The sequence below is a fragment of the Pholcus phalangioides genome, unplaced genomic scaffold (genome assembly GCF_987345545.1).
Source record: "Pholcus phalangioides strain wild (caught in Gottingen) unplaced genomic scaffold, Ppha-v1.0 ptg000024l_1, whole genome shotgun sequence".
Lineage (NCBI taxonomy): Eukaryota > Metazoa > Arthropoda > Arachnida > Araneae > Pholcidae > Pholcus > Pholcus phalangioides.
This window is the reverse complement of record NW_028301616.1, coordinates 26576248-26599056: the sequence shown is the minus strand read 5'-3', so window position 1 is coordinate 26599056 and position 22809 is coordinate 26576248. Positions and strand designations below refer to the sequence as shown.

At 37.9% G+C, this 22809-nt stretch overlaps 2 protein-coding genes across 2 annotated transcripts in view; one reads left to right on the top strand and one right to left on the bottom strand.

Moving 5' to 3' along the window:
- Window positions 1–11489, bottom strand: part of msk (importin-7 msk) — a 66175-nt gene extending 54686 nt beyond the window's left edge. The window contains exons 1-3 of the mRNA XM_089251014.1: window positions 11230–11489; window positions 3362–3597; window positions 2281–2439 (exon numbers count right to left, since the gene is read on the bottom strand). Of these exons, the coding sequence (XP_089107140.1) occupies window positions 2281–2439; window positions 3362–3597; window positions 11230–11313 (479 nt within the window). The 5' untranslated portion in view covers window positions 11314–11489. The remainder of the gene's footprint in view (window positions 1–2280; window positions 2440–3361; window positions 3598–11229) is intronic.
- Window positions 11490–20814: 9325 nt separating this feature from the next.
- On the top strand, window positions 20815–21660 carry LOC149069109 (uncharacterized). The gene has a single exon (XM_089250347.1). The coding sequence runs from the start codon at window positions 20815–20817 to the stop codon at window positions 21658–21660; it is 846 nt and encodes a 281-aa protein (XP_089106473.1).
- Window positions 21661–22809: the final 1149 nt, after the last annotated feature.

Genomic DNA, 22809 nt, shown 5'->3' with positions numbered 1-22809 from the left:
ACAAATTAAAGCCTATTTAAATTTTTTCTGAAGTATCTTATCTGTCACTACTAAAACATGAATTACTGAAATGACGAATAAAAATTATTAGACTTTTCAAATTAAGCACCATGCATACTGAAAACCTAGGCAGCAAGAATTTCTGCTGCTTGAACACCAAAATCTTATTCATCCTGATATGGCAAAAAAATATATGTAGAATATAATAAGGGTTTCCGTGAAAAAAGTTAGCTTCTCACAGAATTTAAAGTAATGATTAAATTTAAAAGCAAAATGCAAAAAATGAGAATATAAAAAAAAATACCTTATTTGCTTAAACAATTTCTCAACATAATAGCATGTTAATAAATTAAAAAAAAAATTTCTGCTGTTTTTCTCACTGATGCCTCTTACAATATTTTCTATACAAATCATGAGTCGCTTTCAGAAGTTTAACATCTTAACGACAATTTTTTTTGAATTTTTCATGCCCTTGAACATAAGATTTTGTGTGTGTTATTCTTTTAAAGCATTGGAAGGATAGATTTTTCGCTGTTCAAACAGACTTTTGTTAACACTGAACTCTTTCACTGCTGCTTTCAAGGTTACAAAGTTTGAATGTCTGCCCAATATCTATCTATTCTCTGAACTGATTTCACTTCTTGTAATTCTTTGCATTGTAGTGCAACCCATTCATCACTCATAATTGATAGTTCTGTTGGTGATACAATGTTAAGCAATATCCTAGCAATACGTGTACATGTACAATCCCAACAATGCACGAGAGGAAGTGCAAAGAACAAGAGAGGGTGCAAATATTTCATTCTCTCCAACATGTTTTGGAAATGTAGGACATTTATATATCATTGGTATCTCAAAGAAGTTATGTATATATAAAATGAGCATGCTCCTAGTATAAACTCCTGCCTTTGACTATTGTTAAGAGCATGCCCCTTCCCCCACCAATGCAGGGGCGGACCGTGCGGCCATATTGGGCGCCGCTTTAGGAGAGGTGCCAAATGGAGTTGAAAGGGTGAAAAAAGCTTTGTTGACCAAAAAAACATGGCCAGTAACACCAAAAATAGGTTCTGCATGGGTAGAGATTTTTTTTTCGAGCTGGGCCCTGTTTGCCAAATCCGGATTTTCGCAATGTGAAATTGTCACGATCTGCAACTGCAGACGATAACCACATGACCGCGTAGTGGCTAGGCAACAAAACTATGGATATTTTAACTGGAGTTTTTACAGATCCCGTTTTTTCCCAACGATCTCGGTAATTTAAACGAGTAAACCAATGTTCCTTTTCGATTCATCGCAAAGGCGCGGGTGCAATCTTGCGGGAAATAAAGGGAATTTACGCCATAGATACGATGTCCTTGAACACAGGTTGGTAGCGGAGAAATTACTGTTATTTTCAGTATATAACCCGCAGGAGAAAAACTCTCTTTGAAATTGGAAAATTCAGCATATTCAGGGACTTTGATAGCCCGCGGGTTATACCAATAACGATACGGGACAGTTATTGGGCTACTTCAAAGTCACGAGATGACGCGATTGTGGTAGATGGTGGGAAGTGAAAAAAATTGATGTTTCCTTTCCATATCTTTTTCCTTGTATCGGAAAGAATGCGTCTCGCGAACAAAATTTTCATGCTTCTTTTCCTAAATTCTGGGTATTTGAGTGGTACCTCTGCGAACCACAGACAAGAATTGGCACAAATGCGCAGGGATTCGGCGCACCATGTAGCAAGAGAACCATTTCGCCTCAGCTATTGCACCCCTGAAATTATAACTGCAAAAGCTTTTGTACATTATCTTTGTTGTTTGCAGAGTTTACATTGTTAACAAAGAAAAAAATTAAATTACGAACAATATGTTACAGCATTCAAATTTCACTTGATTTGATTACATTTCAGCTATTTAGTATTGGTTCTGTTCAACATTTTCTACAACAAATATTTGTTTATAGGCTACAAATACGCTGTCATGCAGTTGAGTGGTTAGCAAGCTAGCCTTTGACTGTGCTGGTCTGGGTTTGAATCCAGGGTTCAGCGTGGATGATTACTAGTACTAACAAATTTCCTGACAGATCACATGGATCTCTTTAATACATAGAACATATTAAAAAATGGCAAAACAGAAAATTACATGAAAGTAAAAAAATTATTGAAAAGGCTGTTGCTTATGTTGAGCTTTCTTTTTGCTGTGGCATTCACTTTAAGAAAAAACATGGTGTTAAAATTAAGTTTTTGCCATTTAAAAGAAAAAAAAAGTGTCATCATTCACACAGGGAAAAACCTACTCAAAGTTTTTAACTAGTTGATAGAGGCACAGAAGAGCACCCATAACTACAGTAGAGTCATTCAATTGCAAATAAACAGATATTTTGTCCACAATTCCAGTCCATTTCCCAGGAAAGTCATGTTTTATTATGTTGTTGACGCATACTGCTAGTTGTACCCTGAAAACAAAAAGCAATAACTTAATAGGGCATTTAATTAAATTTCCAATGCTCACACTAAATTTCACACTTGAAACTGAATGAGTACACAATCAATAAAAAAACACAATCACAAATAAAATTCAAACTTCACTATTACGTATTGCTTCCAGAAATCACAACCTCAAATCTTTTTTTATAATGTTATGTAACATAGATTCACAGACTAATATTATATGGATCATCAAAAAAGAGCTTGAGTGATTTCGCCCATTACACAAGAGTATCCATTAAACACACCACCAGTTTTATAACACTTGGTCATGAATTACTCTTCATTAACACTGAGCAACCAATTTTAACAGTTTCTGCATCCAAAACAAAAACAGTCATTTCTTATGTTATTCTGTGTACTGAACACGAGTAAGATCATAAAAAAACTAGATTAGTAACGTTTTTTTCTGAAATCGCACATTTAATACATATTTACAGTAACCCCCCCCCCCCCAATGGGGTGACCTCAGATGCAGTCACCCATTTTTTACCGCCAAATAATAATTTGCCCTCGTAAAATAAAAACCCCTGATAATGGTGGGTCACCCGTTTTACAGACACATTTTTTTGTCCCACCAGTGTCTGCAAAAGAGAGGTTTTACTCTAATCATGCGATACAATACATTGAAACAATATAAGCATATAGAAAACAAAATAAATACACAGAGAAAACAAATATATAGAAACTTCACCAATATATAGACGCAAAGTACAATATGCATTGCATTAATCAGCATAAATCATAATATGCATAACCCTGACTTGGCTTAAAAGAGACTATCAGAAAACTTTTCGTTCTCGAGTATCATTCAATAAGAAAAATTTGAAAATTGGTAATTAGTTTTGAAATACAAACCGGGAAATATAAAACAAGGTGTGGGTAACATACCTTATGAGTTCGGGAGCATAAACAACAGCATCAACAATGGCATCTCTTATCATAGCCCTGTCCTGCTCATGGATGGCAAAAATCAATGGCTTTCCTTGTTCTGGTTCTTTATCTTCCCAGTACGTGGCAACCATATTTTTCAGGTATATGACACCAGCCTGCCGCACTGGCATGTCCAAATTATTCATCATGACCACTTGCAGAAGAGAAGGTGCAAAACCTATTATCTTATATATCTGAAAATTAAAAACAAAAATTACCCGATGTTTATATTAGTATTTTCATATAGAGTGAAACAATTTTATCACTGATTGCTAATGAATGTTTTTCTTCACGTTTATGAAACTTACAATAATTTACTTCAATTTTTTAACTGACAATCAAATTTTTAATCATATGAAAATGAAACCATTAGTTTGACCCAGCCAGTTCAGATTCAAAGACCAATGCCCAGACATGAGAAATCTGTTGTTTTTGTCGCGTGGTGAAATATTTCGCTGTCAAAAGTCATACAAAAATGAAAGGGAAAAATGGGGATTTTTTTAAGGGACTGGAAAAATAGCAAAAAAATCTAGGTCTCTCTAGAAAAACATTTTAGGAGCCAAAAAAAATGTTTACCCAAAGAAAAAGGTCCGAAATAACACTTTTGACTTTTTAGGGCATGGTGACACTTTCATGTTGACAGATATGCTGCTATAAATTCTAAACATTTTGTGCTGCTCTTCACCTGCGCACACACAATTTAGTAAGTAAACAAAGAAAATTTTAGGCGGCAGGACCAATTTTTTCAGTCACCATAGAAACCTGGGATAGTGTAAATATACAACTAGTTTTCCTGGGACATTTCTTCACTTTCCCTGAATAAGGCAACCCATCCTGTTTTTCCTATACAGTAGACTCAATCCGGCACATATCGGACCAGGGTTATATTATCAATTTTTGTTCGCATATTTTGATGCTGAGGTTCAACCCGAGTCTTTCTTTCTCAATGAATTATCTTTGTCAACCTGCAAGACTATGTAGAAGGTGTTCCCTTTTTTTGTCTATAATCATTTCCATACTCAGTTCACAATGTTCCATTTGGGCAGTGGTAGTATATCAACTGGGTCGCCCTTTCAGTTAGTAATTAAGTAGCTACTATAATCTATGTATGCGTGAAGTTAATTTTGCAATGGCCCACCTAGAGATGCGAGATGATTCTCGGAGAATGAGAATATCCTCCTGGATGCAAAAATTAGAGAATCAAGAATATATATTCTTTTTCCCCCCTTTTAAATAAAGGAAAATTTTCACTGATTTTGTTTATATTATGAAATATTCAGTTTTCATTGCTTGAAACATTTAGAACATAATTTTGGCATAATCACTCCACAATGAGAAGTTTAAGTTCGAGAATATCATGAATACTCTCGGTCATGGTGAGAGGTTTCAAAAGTTTTTGTAATTAAGATTTTTGGAACCTTGAGATTTTAAAGATTAAAACATTTCTATTAGAATTAATTAAATTTTCAGAAATAAGTTCCATGCAAAAGAATAAAACCAATGTTAATTGACAAAGGGAACCATTCTTAGATCACCTTCACTCTAAAGATAGAGAACTGTGCCTTTTTGTCCAATAAATTCAATGAACATACACTCAAATTTTTTATCACTCAAATTTCTTTGCAAGTTGTGCAATTCATCTATGTTGTTTTCACTTTCTTGCATTAAAAGTTTAATATTGTGGGCTCTGCATATTTTACTTTTCCTCTTCTTTCTGTTGACAGATACCTTTTATGCTGTATATATGAAATTCTGAAAGCACTTGCAATTTTAGAATGCAACTTCTGTCAAACTCATTTCAATGCACCGTCCCTTTCCATCACGCAACAGCACCAATGTTTTCTGCAGAGTTCCATTAACATTTGTCTTTCCAGAAAGTTGGGTATTTGGGTAGTTTTAAAAGAATTCCCTTTCATTGCATAACTTTTGCAAATACCAAAATGGTGTATAAATTCCAATTTACGCTTATTTTTGCTTAACCGTTTACTGAGGGGGGGAGAATGGGGATATTTTTTGTATAGTTATTTCTGTTTGCAGGAAAATAACAATATACAGCTTCCCTCTTTCACAAACATAAATATAATAAATTTACCGTTACTTGCAATTATATAAATTTTCTAATTATTCATAAAAATGTAGCATATTATAAACATTAACTTCAAGAACATTCTCAAGAATCTTCTAAAGATTTTTACAAAGAATCTTTTAAAGATTTTTACAGAGAATTTTACATCCGTAAAAATAACTGGAGAATATTCTCATAGAGACTAACAAGAATAGTCTCCAGTATTCTCAATGAGAATATTCTCAAGTTATTTATAAAGTTTGTTATAATGTACATTAATATAAATATTGAGAATGTTCTCTAGAATGACTATTATAAATAACTGGGGAATATTTTCAAGTTATTTATAATAGTCCTTCCAGAGAATATTCTCCTGAAGAATATGCTTGAGAATTTCATATCTCTAGACCCACCTATAGTGGAAACAAATGTAATGAATAGAGCTCAGAAGTACAGGCAGAATGTCATAAATGCCTTTTTTTGCCTATTTGCAAACTTTTTCGGTAAAAATGCCTTTCTTTTTTCTCTCTTGGCACCAATTATCATCAGAAAGCCCCCAGCCCCATTTAAATATGAATTAGTAAGCTGAGAGATCTGTGTTGCCATGCATTAATTTTGGCTTGACCAAATGGTGTTAGACTGGAATGATTTTGTTTTAGATGAATGAAGCCCATGTTAGAAAAGCAAAGGATTATAAATTTTTGCTTCTCCACAAGCTTCATATCTCGCTCAGGCATTAGACTGCATTGTATATTTATAGTTGACTGATGAGTATCCTAAGAGGTCATCAGTTGATGTCATGAATCACACAAGCGAGGTAGGAGCAGACATGGCACTGAGGGTTCATGCTGTTCTGATTTTACTTTTTTGCATCAGAAATGCATTGCAAACAACAGCTATTTATTTTACATACATATTTAACATTCGATTAAATTGACCAGAGTAGGCATCAGCAGTTTATGAGAAATGTGATCACACAGGGCCCCGCGCTTGGAGTCTCGCATATGTGGTAGTATAAGAAAAGTTTTACACTACAATAGAACAAGGTAGCTTATGTTTCAACTAAGATAATGATTATTCCAAATAATTACAACAAAGCAACAAGAATTATTTGCAACTCGAAAGAGCCCCACAGATCATTTTCTCTACGGGCTCCATGTCTGATAATGATGGCCCTGTAAGTAACTTAATCCTGAGGTTTATTAACATTTCATTTTGGGCTTGAAATAAGTTTAACTTGGATAACAATGCAGTTATTATAAATCATAATTGAAGCAGGAGAGATCAAATGCAAGAATTTTTCATCTAGTTTTTGGGGACCTTTAATACCTTAGTGTTATTCTTTTCTTTCTTCCATAAATTATAAATGCCCTTTTCAGTGCCTATTTTACACATTTTTAGTGCCTTTTTGCCTGCCTATTTCAACCATTTTTAGTGCCTGAACTTCCGGGCTCTGGTAATGTAAAAACAAGTCCCCCCCTTCAGTTATTGGTCAGTTTCTTTCATTATACCAGATTTACAATTACAAGACTTTCTCAAATTATCTATGAAGCATATATACTGCACATAAAAAAAACTATTTCCTGTGAACACACATTTAGATTGCAGTAGAGTCTTGTCTTTTATCTGAGTCTTTTATCCAACATCCTACCGCAAGAAAAACAAAAAAACACATCAATTGGCAACAAGAACTGCAAGTTGTGAACGTAGCCTATTTTTTTCTTGCTCCTGACTCTACCGTGGCAAATCAGTTACCCGTCTGTACAGTGCAACGCTCTTCTATACTATGATGAAGGATCAGTATGAACTAATTAAAAATTTGTCGCTCTTGTCAACTACAATGACAACAAAATTGATCATCAAGATCAAACACCAATCGTTGAGCCTCTCAGAATCTCACATGACGATGGATTACGACTCTAGAAACTGCAATTAAATACAGCGAGAATTTACATGCAATTTACGCATAATTACATACAATTTACGAATATACAGGAATCAACATAATGATACTGCAAAGATGGCAAGACTTGGCAACGAAGAAACGACACTCATCAGGCAAGCAGACTACGATCAACAATTTCTTTAAATCGTCACCGGACTGAACCTTTTCAAGTACTGTATTTAGCTTCAGAATTTTCTGTAACTATGGGTCATAATAAGAGAGGGTGGGGTGGAACGACTTGGTGAATTGGTCTTCCCCCCCCCCCCCCGAAATGCAAGTGGTCCTCCCCTGAACGAAATTTCTGGTTATGGCCTGCTGTAATTGTACGTTCATTTTTAACTTAGTTTTTTCTGTTATTTTGTTGTAAAACATGATTAGGTTCGTAATGTGTAAAACGATAAGATAGTTTGACGTTTAATAAGCTTTTCCTTAACACCTCCCTGTCATCCAACATTATGCTTTTCGGATAAGCGAGACTACAGTATGCCATTCAAACTCCTCACAATGGCTGAATAATAAAATACAGGATTTTAGCTTAAAGTAAAAATATATTGCTTAGGAACAATATGGAAAAGGAGCACAACATATATTTTGCAATCTGTTATGTGCAAAAAAGACCCCTAAAGAGTCCCGTTTGCATACGTCCCTAACTTCTGTGGAAGGCCTTATTAATATATAACTTAAGAATAATTCTTATTATTTTTTATAAGAGAATATTCCCCAGTTATTTATAAAAATAGTCCTTCCAGAGAATATTCTCAACAATATTATATATAACTATATTATACATAACACAAGAATATTCTCAAGAATTTATAAGAATATTCTCAAGAATTTATAAGAATATTCTCAAGAATTTATAAGAATATTCTCAAGAATTTATAAGAATATTCTCAAGAATTTATAAGAATATTCTCAAGAATTTATAAGAATATTCTCAAGTTATTTATAATAGCAGTCCTTCTAGGTAATATTCTCCTACAGATAATTCTCGAGAATTTTACTACTGGAGGTATGGTCATCATATTTGCATTTGGATTTCTTTCGGATATAGTTATCAATCAGTTATTGATTACTGTTATCAGAGATCTTGATTCTTGATGTGATCACATTAAGCACTGTATAGACACTTGTGCACAGAAATGCAGTGACAAGTTTTCCTCTTCTATGGAGATTGAGGAAAAAAAGCTGGATTAGTGCATGGCCGGATAATATTCTCGAGTCTACTAGTTTGAATAGTCTATATTCTATCTAGTTTGGGGATGGGGAGAATCGGCTAGATCAATGTTTCCGAAAGTGGGTAATATGGCACTGAGCACCAATGGAATGGTCCGAGAAGCGGTAGAAGCTATAAATTTAATATAGGTTGAGGGAGGCGTGAGAAAAAAAATTGAAGGGGATGATGGAACAAAATTCGGATAAACTACAGGCTAGATCAGGGGTACACAACCTGCGGCCCACACACACTAAAGGCTTCCATCTGTCCCCGATAACACTATTATATATCAGAATTTTTTTACCACAAAACATTTCCAGTCATCAGAAGCCCCAAAGCAGAATGTGCTGAAATCTGAGACGTACGTCGCAGAACAATCTGAAAGATTTTAAGAAAAATATAGAAAACTATAATTATGGGAACTGCAGAACATTTTAAGTCAGCCGAAGGGCTCGTTGCAGAACAATGCGAAACATTCTGCTTTGGGGGTGTTATTTAATTCCCTATGATTACGTACACGGAGCAGGAGGTTATTTGGTGAACGGTAAGACCAGGATTGATGTCACTCCTGAATGCCCATTCCGAGAGCATGTGTGACAAGTGGATATTCAATATTTGATAAATGAAATTAGGACCTCAAGAAGCGTCCAGTCAGAGTAATAGATTGAGTGTTATACTGGCAATCTGAAGTTTGATGGTTCAAATCCTGTTTATAATGCTGGTTATTTTTTTCTTCCTCTTACTTTCCACACATCTTTTGTTATTTTTTCCTCTCATACTTACAATTTTTTGGATGATTCTTGATTTTTCTTTGTTTTATACTTGTATTCAAAGCTGATATTAAGCATCCAGTCATTCCCAGAGGATCGCCTTAATGTGATTTTTCTTTCCAATTGATTCATTTTCATAACTAGGGCTCAGATTTTTATGAACTAGAGAAGAAACATTGTTGCTGATCAGTTAAACACGAAATTCAGATTTTTTTAACCGATCAGCAATGAATTTCATCTTCAAGTCATCAAAACACAAGCCCTATTAATAACTTACATTTGGAGGGGGATCTCGCTGCTTCATGATACACTAGATCAGTGAGGGAGGCCTGATCACATTTCTCACACGAGCCATCGTGACAAAATAAAAGCAAAATGGCATTGCACTAATTATAATAGATGCAATAATTATCTTTTTTTTGTTTTATTTTCATAACAAGCTGGTGTCGTGACTTAATCGAACCTACCCTACATCAAATAAATGTAGCGTCATGTGTCTCTAACAAATCTGACAAAGACCTTGATGTCATTGCTAGTCTCCTGCCACACACTGCATAAACGTCCAGCTCTGCATATGTTGCTGCCAAAGCACAAAATTCACCAGCTTGTGAATTGGTAAATTTAGTTGTAGATTGACTCAGCCAATCTCTGAATTTTAGGCTTTGGCCAGCCAGTTCGAGAAGATGCAATTCTGGGTCATAGCTGTCAAGTTGATTATTTTTCCATGATGTCCATGTTAGCTTTGACAACCCATCTAACAGCAGTAGCAATACAGTAATTTTTTTCCTTTGAAATTAGACAGAAAAACTATATATTGTACAAAGAAATTCTCTTAATTGTCTCTTGTATCTCGTAACATGGAACTAATTCAATACCGCTTCTATATATATCCACTTGGCAATGAACCTCACAGCAGAATGTGCCAATATCTACAACATACATCGCAGAACAATTAGCACTACTGCTAATAGTTCTGAAGAATTTCAAGAAAAAGTGCGAAAAACACTATTACATGTATGGGGATTTTTACCACAGAACATTTCCAGTCAGTGAAAGGCTCGTTGCAGAACAATGCAAAACATTCTGCTTTGGGAACAATGAAGAAAAAAAAAGGATTTTGAGCCCACCAGATCGTCTTACATAAGCACATCAAACTTTGGCCAGGGATTTCCGGCCACTTTACCAATTGACAGACCAATCGCAATCATTTTTAAAAAATCCAAATTTGGCCAAACTCTCGGCCAATTCACAAACTTTCCATACTTCGAGCTTTGGTAGTAATATATACATACATGTCTTTTGAATTATGCCGATGGGCCTAGATATATTTTAATATCGATTAACACACAGCCCTCGTAAGCGGACAAAATTTTCAATCTCATGGGTGTCCATTGTAATGAGGTTCTACTGTTTTAGGGTAGTGTTTGTATTGTTTTAAATTATTCTTTAGCCCCTCCATTTCTTCGATAGGTACTTGAAGATAATCAAACACGAGGGTGATGCAATTGCTTTAGACCCGTGGGCTGGACTCAAGCTATATATAGGATATTTCAACTTCCAGTGGGTGCTCCAGCCACATGCTAGATAATACCTTGGGTGCTCGAGCACCAACAGCACGCACCGGCTTCGACGTCAATGACCAAAAGCATTCATTTCCTTCAACACAGATTATCCTTGAGAGATTGGAGTCAATACTAGCGCAAGAGCTGATTAACACTCCATATTGGTAACTTGATAAAAACGTGGTTCAGTTTATATAGATATGGACTGTTAAGGTTAATTGAATTATTAATAATTGTTATTCTTTTTAAAGGCGGTTATTAGTCTCACCTCATCGAGCTGCTTTTCCGCAGCCTCTCGCTGATTCGGGTCTATTGTCGCTCGAAGCACTTCAATCAATTTATTTGTATCCATTATCAATTGGTCGTTATTCGGCGAGCTTCGAGAATATATCAATTAATTATTTTGATGGGTGTTTTTTTTAAACAAAACTTCTCAACCACTGAAATGGCCACGCGGGAAAAGGGATAACTGTATAACTCCGAGCATGATATTGCCGCCTTGTCCTCTAATAGTTGTTTACTTCATCTGCCTCGCATAAAAAAATACTGATATGGTAATTAGGGGATGGTCATAGTAGTCAAAAGCCCTGTATAATTATTATTGTATTGATATGATTTTTTAAAAAAAGATGAAATCAAGTCGAGTCAAATCATGGTTAATTTTTTTTTTTTGTTAAGAAAAAATATCTGTAGGAATTCTTCGCGCAAAATGAAATTAGAATTTTTTTTAAATTTTAATGAGGCTTTTTTTGGATCACGTGATTTTCTTTGAGGGACATACAAACTGTAACTGTATCCAATATATCAAGGTAACCAATATGGCCACTCATGAAAAAGAAATAAATCTAGATTAAAATAAGGAACATAGTAATGAATTTTTTTTTCTTTTCTTTTGATTGGCGCTAGAGATTTTGATTTTTTTTTTTTCTTTCAAGAGTTCGAGTTATCGATCTGTCTGTTTTTGCTTCTTAATTAAAGGTATTGAATTTCCATGTTAAAAATTTCCGTGGAAAAACCGTTTTATCCGCATTTATCGCTGTTCCTTCACAAATTTCCCCCATTTTTCGAATTTGAATATCTCTATGCATATTGCACTTCAAAACATGGAATTTTTCTTCTGTTGGCATCAGGAGAGATAGGGCAACAACTGTCTATTGGAAGTTAGCGTACAGACGGACCGAATAAAAATTTCGATTTTTTTTTATTTTATTTTGTAAAACACTGTGTTTTCACTCTGCAAACTGGCACAGGGTAATTTTTGAGCTCCTATTGAGCATTTTTTAAATTGGAATCACACCTCTGCGACGAACGGTTGGTGAAATAAAGGCCGTGCTAGCCATGGCCGTCTTAAGAGCATCATGGGGCCCTCGGGCCAAGTGATTTTTCTGAGGCCCTTTACTTGGTAAGTTCTCAAAAATTTCAACCGGTTCTCATTTCTATGAGGCCCCAATTCTCTTAAGGCAAAGGGTGTGCCCATGCGTTAAGACGGCACTGATGCTAGCACTTTCTGTACAGAATTATCCGAAAAATTTTTTTATGACGAGTAATTTCACTCATAGGCGGAGATAGACTTGTATATACATTAAATCAGTCGACTCCACCTTTGTGCCCCCCCCCTCCCTCGTTTCTCCACCCATGATTTCACTCCTCTCCCAAATTTCGAGGGGTATTTTTTTGAAAATGAGGGGTAATTTTTTAACGGTGAAAAATAATTTTTAATTGGAATTGAAACACCGTGAAAACCATATGAAGCACCACGACATTCGTAGCCTATGTAAAATTCATGACACATAAATGAAACCATGCGTCAAAACTTTGAAACTTTGAAAAATATTCAATTGAGACACTTATATTAAATATTGATTTGATATAAATATATAAAACAATATGAGATAACAAGAAAAAAACCAACTTAATCATACATATATACAGTATATGTATATACTTATATACTCATTGCATTTTTTTTCAACAATTTTTCTTTTGTTTCCAAATCTTAACCAGCCAGTTCAAAATCCATATCACAGTGGATGTCTTCACCAGTGACAGTGAAAGGGGGGGGGGGGGCCTTGGCATGAGAATCTTATTAGGGTGTTCAGATGCTCATCGCCGCCTATGTGGTGGATCGAGTGGTCATAGTGACGGACTCGCATCGCGAGGACCCGGGTTCGAACCCCACCGTCGCCACAGTGGAGGTCGACTGAGGTTGGTTTTCTGTGGTTCCCCACACCTTCAAGGCGCGAATTCGCGCCGATCTCCCCGTTAAAAAGTCTCGCCACAGAAAGCAACAGACCTACAACGCTACAGATGTTCAATTATTACACTTCACTCACAATTTGAAATATATTTATAATAAATATATTTTAATAATTGATAAATATATTTATCAGGCCTTAGAATAAATAAACATCTCAAGAAAGAAATCTTCACATTCTCAAACTCTATAACGAATTTTGAAAGGTTTATTGAAAATATAAATAGGTAACCAAGGAAAAATTTGAAATATCTAGAAAAAAAAAAAAAAATATGAATGAAATGAAATAAATATAAATCGAGCGTGCCGTTTATTATATATAATATTTATTAAGCTCTAGGACGGACCAAATGGATCCCTAAGAGCTGCATAGTGTATGTTTTGTTTTTTGTTCTGTTGTCTTTATTTTATTTTGTATATCTGTGTCCATGTATTTATGTGTGCTGTTTTGAATTATTAATATAAAAAAAAATATAGATGGCGGCACTAATTCACGCACAACACCATGTACGCACTCAGACTGTTAAGTACACGCACTAACACTTCCCGCACAACTCAATCGGTAGTAAATTGCCCATGTCGGTAGACCGGAGTTGTGCTCGGTTTGAAAGAAAGAAAAGATGGTCATCATCAAGTTGTGCTCTATTTTTTGAGTTTACATGATTCAATATCGAAAACCACGTTCATACGATGCTCTTGAAAAAGGCAAAGTTAAGGCAATTACGCTCAACTTTCTATATTCTGGATACACAAAAGTCCTGCTATCACCACCTTCTCTGCACTAACTGATACATTTGCAAACTTCTGTCATTTTCATTCCTTTTATAAGTAATCATTCTTCGCTAAGTGGCGCTGCTTTAGGAAGTATATTTTTCATCTTTATGCAAGCCATTTTTTATCCGAAAGCCCTGTAATAATTATTATATATTTTATTGTATATGTAACATATTCTTATTTCCTTTATCATAGAGAGAAATTAAACTGTCCATTGCTTCATTAGAACATGGGTTGTAATTCATTTTTGAACCGTTATATAGAATATCATTTTTTATCATTGGACTGGAAAGTTTTTGCACATGTTATGCCATTCATTGGATTCAAAACTACGTCAAAGCCACACAATGAGCCTTTATGTAATTTTAAATTTAGATTTGTCTGTAATACTCATTTCCTTTTCGAATTCTAAAGTGAAGTCTTTCAAACTCCCAAAGAAAATTTTGAGGAGTATTTTGACCCCCAAAGAAATTTCGAGGGGTAAGAATGAATTTCAGGGGGGGGGGGGGGGAACGCTTCGTATTGGCGAAAGCTGACTGTATATTCAGAGCAATTAGGCCAAAGCACGTGAACGGATCCTGTAGATCTATTTCGGGTTCCTCTTTGGCGACTGGAAGGCCTGAATTGACTTCTGTCGAAGGCTTGGTGCTTCTTGCCGATCCCATGCTGGAGACCGAAACGATTTTGCTTGCCGCTTCAACACTGGAGCCCGAACCAATGGTGCTCAGTGAACCGACGCTCTAAAGGGACTAGACGCTGCCTGGCAAACTTACGTTCAACAAGTTCATCTCTACAAAAGAGCAAAGAGCGAAAAAAATAGGGTCATTATCATGGATAATGTGTCGTGTAAAAAAACTGCATTAAACAGGTGTCCCGTAACATGTACGTTAGGAAACTTTACAAAGATAACGTTATCCTCCCTTTTTTCGGTGCTTAGTTCAACCAGGGCCAACGCCGGGCATGAGGCAGCCGTCTACGGCGGCATGATTACATGGGCGGAACTTTTTATGACAGATGTTTTCACTTTCGGAAATGTTTACACATTGAAATAATTTTGAAGGGAAAGTGAGAGTTGATAAATAAGCCCAGGTAAATACAATACTTTTCAGTGTTGGAATGCTGTATATAATATGGCAAGTGTAAGATAACAGATGAGATGGCATGGGGGGGGGGGCCTCAATTGCTTTTAAAACATACCTCCATCCTAATATGTGTACATTCATCCGTCTTAACGAAACCCCGAAACTTCTCCAGCTCCTAATTCCATCTCGTCTGTAATCACCACAAAATTTGCTAATCGCGACAGTACCCAATTGTCCGGGGAAAATATGTTGTAAAAGTTTGTATGTTTTTTTTTTGACACAAAATAAAGTGCTCCAGACTCTGCCACGAAGCTGGGCTGGAAGAGATCTCGGCAACGGGATAAGTCCAGTGGCAAAGTTCTGGCGTTCATTCAGTGTTGGAATGCTGTTCCTCTTTGCTATTCAATGCTTAATTTATATCTCCACACACCTCTTTTTCTTGCACTTCCAAAAAGTGCTCCTTATCTCTAAAGATGCTGGTTTTTCTGGAAGAAAAAATATTTGGCCCTTTTTTCTCTTTTCTGTTACGGATTTTTTTGCTCTTTATAAAAAATTTTTAAGTTAACTTTCCTTTCTTTTCAGTCGAATCTTCCAGCTTGAGTTTAGATGCGAGCCGATCTCTTCGTTAAAAAGTCTCGCCGCAGAGAGTAACAGGCCTACAACGGTATAATTATTCATTCATTACACTTCATTCACTACGAGTTGAGAAAAAACTCATAGTTTAAAAAATTGATTGCAGATGGCAGCACTACACACAACAAGCATTACATAGAAACAAACTTCACGGAAGGTTCACTATACCTACACAAACATTCCAACATGTACCAATTCGTTAGAAGTTCCGCAGAGGAATGTGGACGAGGTGCATGTCTAGTTTAATAGTAGTAGTAGCTCAAGTTTGGATTCCTTGTTCATCTTCGGACAAATGCCTCTTTCAGCCAACACCAATAGAAACTTTCAAACGTCCTTGGTAAACTTTCCGAAAGAATAGTAGCGGCCCGCATCAATAAATACACTGAAGAACACAAAATCACAGGGCCTGAACAACACGGATTCTACAACGACACAACTTCTAAGATTCAGAGTGTCAAGAGAAAGCTTTAAATTTCAGAGACATCGCAGCATTAGCCTATTTTGACCCTCCAGAAATTTTTCGATAAAGTTGGGCACGAAGCTCCAAAACTAATTCGCATGAATATGCCATTATAATTAAATTTGTGAGGCATTATCTCTCCTCGAGGTGATTTCGAGTACAGATTAATGACTCAACCTCTAATTCACAGCCCATTCGTTCATCAATCGCTCAAGAAAGAGTCCTGGGCCCGATACTCCACAACTTCCGCATGAACGATTTTCCGGTGGGCTCCAGGGGTCTCACAGCACTTTATGCAGATGACACTGCCCTGTGTGGTTAAAAAATCCTCATGCAAGGCTTTATCTACATTAAGGAACATGTTGAAGAGTGGTATCTTCGAAGCCGTGTTCAATTAAATGCCACAAAAACAGTTTTCATGTTGGTCACGAATAAAAGAGACCTTCTCGTTAATGCACACATCACAGTTCAGATCGTGCACAAGGTGACAATAGCCTCGATCATGTTTAGTGAGATATGTCACAAAAATACAAGGCTCTCCATTCACAATAAGCTAATCCTTTATAAACTGATAATACGACCAGTTATTATACGCCGCTCGACCTGGCTCCTCTTATAATCTAGTTGCATTAGAACGATTACAGAACAAAACGTTACGATGTTTCACGGGCCTCCCGTGGTTTGTCGCAATAAAGACATACGAAAAGACACAAAGGTGCCAACTATGACTTTTTTTTGCCAAAAAACTCAAGAAATTTTTCTAGAAGCTTTCTAACTCCGAGTTCTCTATCACCGGGCGGAAATACCTCCCCATGACAGCAGGGGGAAAACCAGCACCTCCTAGAGATAGAAGGCCTCCGCACGCTACTTGTGACGTCAGTAAATAGTCCATTTACCCTCAGAATATTCAGGGAAAAAAATTCCCTGCTCGTGCCAGTATCATCGTTGTGCGGAAAAGAAATGATCGGGCTCAGAATTGGCGATTTCTATGCCCGACATCCAATCACTATGCGGTATTTGTGGGCCAATCAGGAAGATTCTGCGCGAAAATGAGAAACGAAATAGGTTGCTGTGTTTCAGAATGTGACAAACTTGTTTGGTAGCTTGAATGACGTTTATGGCAACCCGTGCGGAGGCCTATCTCTAGGAGAAGTGCTGGGAAAAAACTCGCATTCCCACGGCTGAAGAACTTTCTTCATATGCCTAGACCAGTTTTTCCCAGACTAATTTAATGAAAATAAAATTTTTTTGTACAATTTTTTTCCCCTCCAAATCGTTACTTTGCATGTGTAGAAAAATTCTAAGACCATTTCAAGGGCGTAGCGAGGGGGGGGGGGGGGGGGGGGACTTGGGGGTCTGGTTCCCCCCCCCCCCCCCGAAATGTGAGAAAATGACCGAAAAAAGGGGAAAAGATGGCCAAATCCATTGTTCTGTCACTTTGGTCCCCTCCCGAAATGAAAATGGTCCCCCCCGAACGAAATTTCTGGCTACGCCCCTGGACCATTTAATGCTAGATACTGGTCTTGATAAGATCTCTCTTTGAGTAGGGACAAGTGGGAATACTGTACTTCGCATATTAAAATCCAAATAATTAAATTTGTAACATATGGTTGCAATTAATATAGGTGAAGGTATATTATAAATTTTTTCCCCCATCGTACTCTCATCATGGTGGACATATCATTTGAATCAAAAAATATTTTATATGGGAGTGGGAACGGTCTAAGCGCCTCAAAAACATTAATATGGTTTGGGAAAAATCGCAGTTTCTTTATTGTCGCCATCAAATGTTGCTACACACAAAAATTCGCCACTCTGCTTTTATTCCAATCATGGCTTAAACGCACTATTGCTCGTGCAATCGGCAGCGAAGGGAGTTTGCCGAGTTTCTCGCGGAACCTTTAAATGATGCTGTTGTACACACACACACAAAACTAACAAATTTTCGAATATTTATATAAAAAACGCGTCCTCGCTGCCGCCCCAACATCACAGCCCTACGGCAAAATAAAAGAGCTTATATAGGCAGCACCTAATTTAAATATAATAAACCATTGTGTCAGAACATATCATGGATGCTCTTATTCAACTGAGGTCGTTGCATGGCCTCTCCAGGATGGTGGGGGGCATGAGCACACCGAGATGTTCGCGGGGAAAAAAAAAATTTTGTTACATCAAATAAATGTGTGCACTTTAACGTTTTTCGAGATATACGGGGTGATTATAAAAACACTATCCCGACATATGGGCCCCTAACTATCATACCATTCACAGAAACTGAATGAAATTTTGGCATTAGGTATTTTGAGGTATGCGCTCAAGAATGATATGGAAAACAACAGTGTCACTCTAACAGTTACGGTTACAGTGAGAAAATTTCGAAAATATCAAACGGCAACACCAAGTTTTTTGTATTGGAATGCGATCTCCATACTGAAAAATACTAAATAGCGTTGGAATGGCACCTGTAGCACAAAAATGCTCGGAGCTAGGCAAGGAAAAAGGACTTTGCCGTGCACCAGAGCATTAATGTTCGTTTCATTCGTCACACCGTTTCTTCGGCTGAGATCCCAGCCTGATTAGTCCTCCACAAGGTCATGTGTGAAACACAATAAAATGCTTTATTTTATGCTGCTTCTCTGTCTTATTGGTTGTCCTCACTTTTAGCCTATCTACCGCCGGTGATTTTCATGCTACAGTTGCCGTTAGAACGCTATTTAGGGTTTTTCACAATGGAGATCACATTTCAATACAAAAAACTTGGTGTTGCCATTTGATATTTTCGAAATTTTCTCGCTGTAACCGTAACTGTTAGAGTGACACTGTTGTTCTCCATATCATTCTTGAGCGCATACATCAAAATACCTTATGCCAAAATTTCAGTCAGTTTCTGTGAATGGTATGATAGTTAGGGGCCCATATGTCGGGATAGTTTTTTTATAATCACCCTGTATAGTAGGCATAGTGTTATTCCACCACTTGCAGACCTGTTTCTCTGCTCACAGAATTTCGATATCTTGTGCGGAATGACAAAACATGCTGCCTTATACATAGAATTTTTTTCTGCTCAGCATAAAAATTCTGTGCGCACGGAAGCATTCTCAGAGAAAGACTAAGCATCGATATTTTTCAAACTTTTTCTCCCATGAAAAATGCCTTTCTTATATAGGCACTTGTCCATAACCAATTTAAACTGGAAAATATAAAATTTCATAAGCAAAAATATGCCTTGTAGAAAATATTGAAAACAATTGTAATATAACACTGTTGTACTGCATATGAGAAAGATGTCAATGATTCAGAGTCCCTGGTGCCACCTATGAAATGAAACTTACAATTCTTCGAACAAGAGGCTATGAACCCCTCCCGTTTCATTTATAGAAGGGGTGGTTAAACTGTTGTACCCACTCAGTGCGTCACAGGTGCTGTCCTCGAGCGATTTACTGGACTTCCGTACACAAGCGGATGCATGCTATTTGAACGGGGCGAGATGTGATTCACCGAGGGTGCGCATGGTGATCAGGAAATTCCTACTTTCGCAATGCCACCTATGCTAATGATACAATTCTTCGTGTGAATGGCGAAGCACCACCCCCAACTTTTGTATCGTCTATTTCCCAGTATGATGTTGAGAAAACAAGCTGCGATGATTTTATGGGGACAAAGGAAGTACTACTCGTGAAAACAATTTTCTTGTATGATGGGAAGCTACGACCGCAACCACGGGAGTACGCAAGATCGACCTTTCGGTGGGGGGTATAAAAATTTTCGTCCCGAGAAATTGATTTACCACCCTTCGAAAAGCATTTAAATAAAAAATATTTAATATAGCATATAAAAGGGTATTTTCTCATTTATATTTTTATTAAATATTTACGTTAAAAGCAAATTGATCATCTGGGGACACCCCCCCCCCCCGTACGTCTCATTTCAATATGCGTTAGGAGGTTGGGCAGAGCTAGTGAACTTTTTGACTGGGGAAAGATTCAAAAATGGCTAAAAACGTGCCGACGCAATACTAGAATGACCCCTAAGCAGTAATTAAAAGCATTTAAAAAATTGTTCAATAGGAATCGAAGTGCAAGAATTATAAATCACTCAGGTGGTTACAGCGACATATTCTGGCATGCTAATTTTTAATCCAATTACTTCCAATTTTCGAAAAGTTTTACTATCCAATTATTATTTCAATAACTTTGATTCCAGAAACAATTGAAAACATGAGTCAGTTGAAATGTATTCATAAAAACTTTAATCCGGAAAATTCATTTTATTACCTTGTGTTATATATGTGTTATATTTATATGTATGACTTGGCAACAGCGCATAGCGCGAGCTCAAATGAGCGCGCGCCGTTCGATTGCTGTGGGATTCGAGTTCTAGCGGCCATGGCGGTCGGTTGTGTTTCTCCGTAGCTATTGTACTAATGTTGGAATAAAGCGTATTTATGCTATTGTGTAATTCCGAATGCTCCTTCAGTCTGACTCTTATGAATGTCTAGTGAGAGACATTTCAGTGGCGACGAGTACGGGATCTATCGTCATTCTGCAGGAGTTGAAAATCATCGTCTCGGCAGGACGGGAAAAAGATAGAAGCAAGCGCTAGCGAGGTAGGCTCAGTTTCTTCAAGCGATTTCCTCATACGCTCCGGATGGCAGGTTTCGGTATAATCGGCGAATTCGACCGCGCGAAAGAACCGTTTTCGGAATATGCCGAGCGGTTGTATCAATATTTTGTTGCGAATGAAGTTACGGATGATGTCCGCAGACGTGCGATATTCCTATCGCTGGTGGGTGCGCCGACGTATGGCTTGATAAGGAGTCTGGTGTCTCCAGCCTTACCCACGGATCGAACGCTAGCAGAACTGATAGACGTTCTCAGGAATCATTTTGAACCGGCTCCGTCGGAGATCGTTGAGCGGTTCAAATTCAACTGTCGCTGTAGGAAGCCGGGAGAGTCTGTGCCAACCTTCATAGCCGAACTTCGAACTCTTGCCAGGTTTTGCAGTTATGGGCGTACTTTAGCGGAAATGCTACGAGATCGGCTCGTATGTGGGATAAATGATGACGCTATTCAGAGAAGGCTGTTGGCGGAAAGAGATCTGTCTTTCGATCGGGCGTCAGAGATCGCGATGTCGATGGAAGCGGCCTCGAAAAACGCCTCTAACCTGCGTGGTGACAACGCGTCTCCAGCGGAAGTGATGTTTGTAAAGCAGACGCAAGCGAAGCAGCCACGGAAAAGTTCCAGAGGTCATCACCCGTCACAAGCCAAGGTTATGTTTTCCTGCTATGCTTGTGGTGCAAGTGGACACAAGTCCTCAACTTGCAAGTTTGCCAAGAGTACGTGCCATTCATGCGGGAAGACGGGACACTTAGCCAGAGTATGCAAGTCAGTGAAGAACAGATGGAGTGTTGGAGTCAAAGGCCAAGGACGTTATGCGAACAGAGTGAATCAAGCGACCAGCTGGATAACTCGTCTCCGGCGTTCGATGTGTTGACGTTGAACTCGATGTCTGATTTCCCACCACCTTGTACCGTGCAAGTCGTGATTGAAGGGCTACCTATGGTAATGCAGGTGGACACGGGAGCACCTTTTTCGGTGATGCCTTATTCGATGTTCAAGAAGCACCGATGTCGATTTCCACCTTTGAAAGAGACTCGTATCAAGCTCAGGTCATTTACAAAGCATAGTCTGAAGATAGTGGGCGCGATGGATGTTTCTGTGAAGTACGAATCCAAATTGGAAATTCTTCCGATCCTTGTGGTGGATCAGTGTTCCATGATCTTGATGGGACGAAACTGGATCCGCGAACTAGGGGTATTGTGCACTATTGATCCGGCTATCTCTACAAACGCGATCCAGGTTGACGTGAAATCTTCGTCACGGGACTTGCAGGCCGTCTTGGATGAACATCAAGAACTGTTTTCGGGGGGCCTCGGGAAGTTGAAAAAAGTGAAGGTTCGTCTGAAAAGAAAAGACCGTGCTTCACCGAAATTCTTCAAAGCTCGTCCCGTGCCTTACGCTTATAAGAAGAAGGTAGAAGAAGAAATAAGTAGACTTTTGGATTTAGGCGTTCTGGAACGAGTGTCGTCATCGGAATGGGCGACACCTGTAGTACCTGTCCTAAAGGCGAACGGTAGGATCCGACTGTGTGGTGACTTCAAGCTCACCGTCAACGTTGCTACAGATCTCGAGAGGTATCCGTTACCCAAGGTCGAGGATTTGTTTGCTCGTCTTTCAGGAGGAGTGACTTTTTCAAAGATCGACTTATCGGATGCGTACTGTCAATTGGAACTGGATGAAGCTTCCAGGGACGTATTGGTAATTAACACTCATAAAGGGTTGTTCAAGTACACGAGACTGCCTTTTGGGGTAGCGTCAGCTCCATCAATTTTTCAGAGAGAAATGGACAAGCTCTTGCAAGGGCATGAAAATGCGTTGTGCTACCTCGACGACTTGCTGATAACAGGCAGCTACTGACGAAAGCGGAAAGGAACTACAGCCAAATCGAAAGAGAAGCCTTGTCGTTGGTCTTCGGGGTTACACGGTATCGGAAATATCTTCTTGGAAGAACATTCACTTTGGTAACCGATCATCAGCCCCTAGTGAGCCTGTTTTCTGAGACTAAACCAGTGGCTCCAATGGC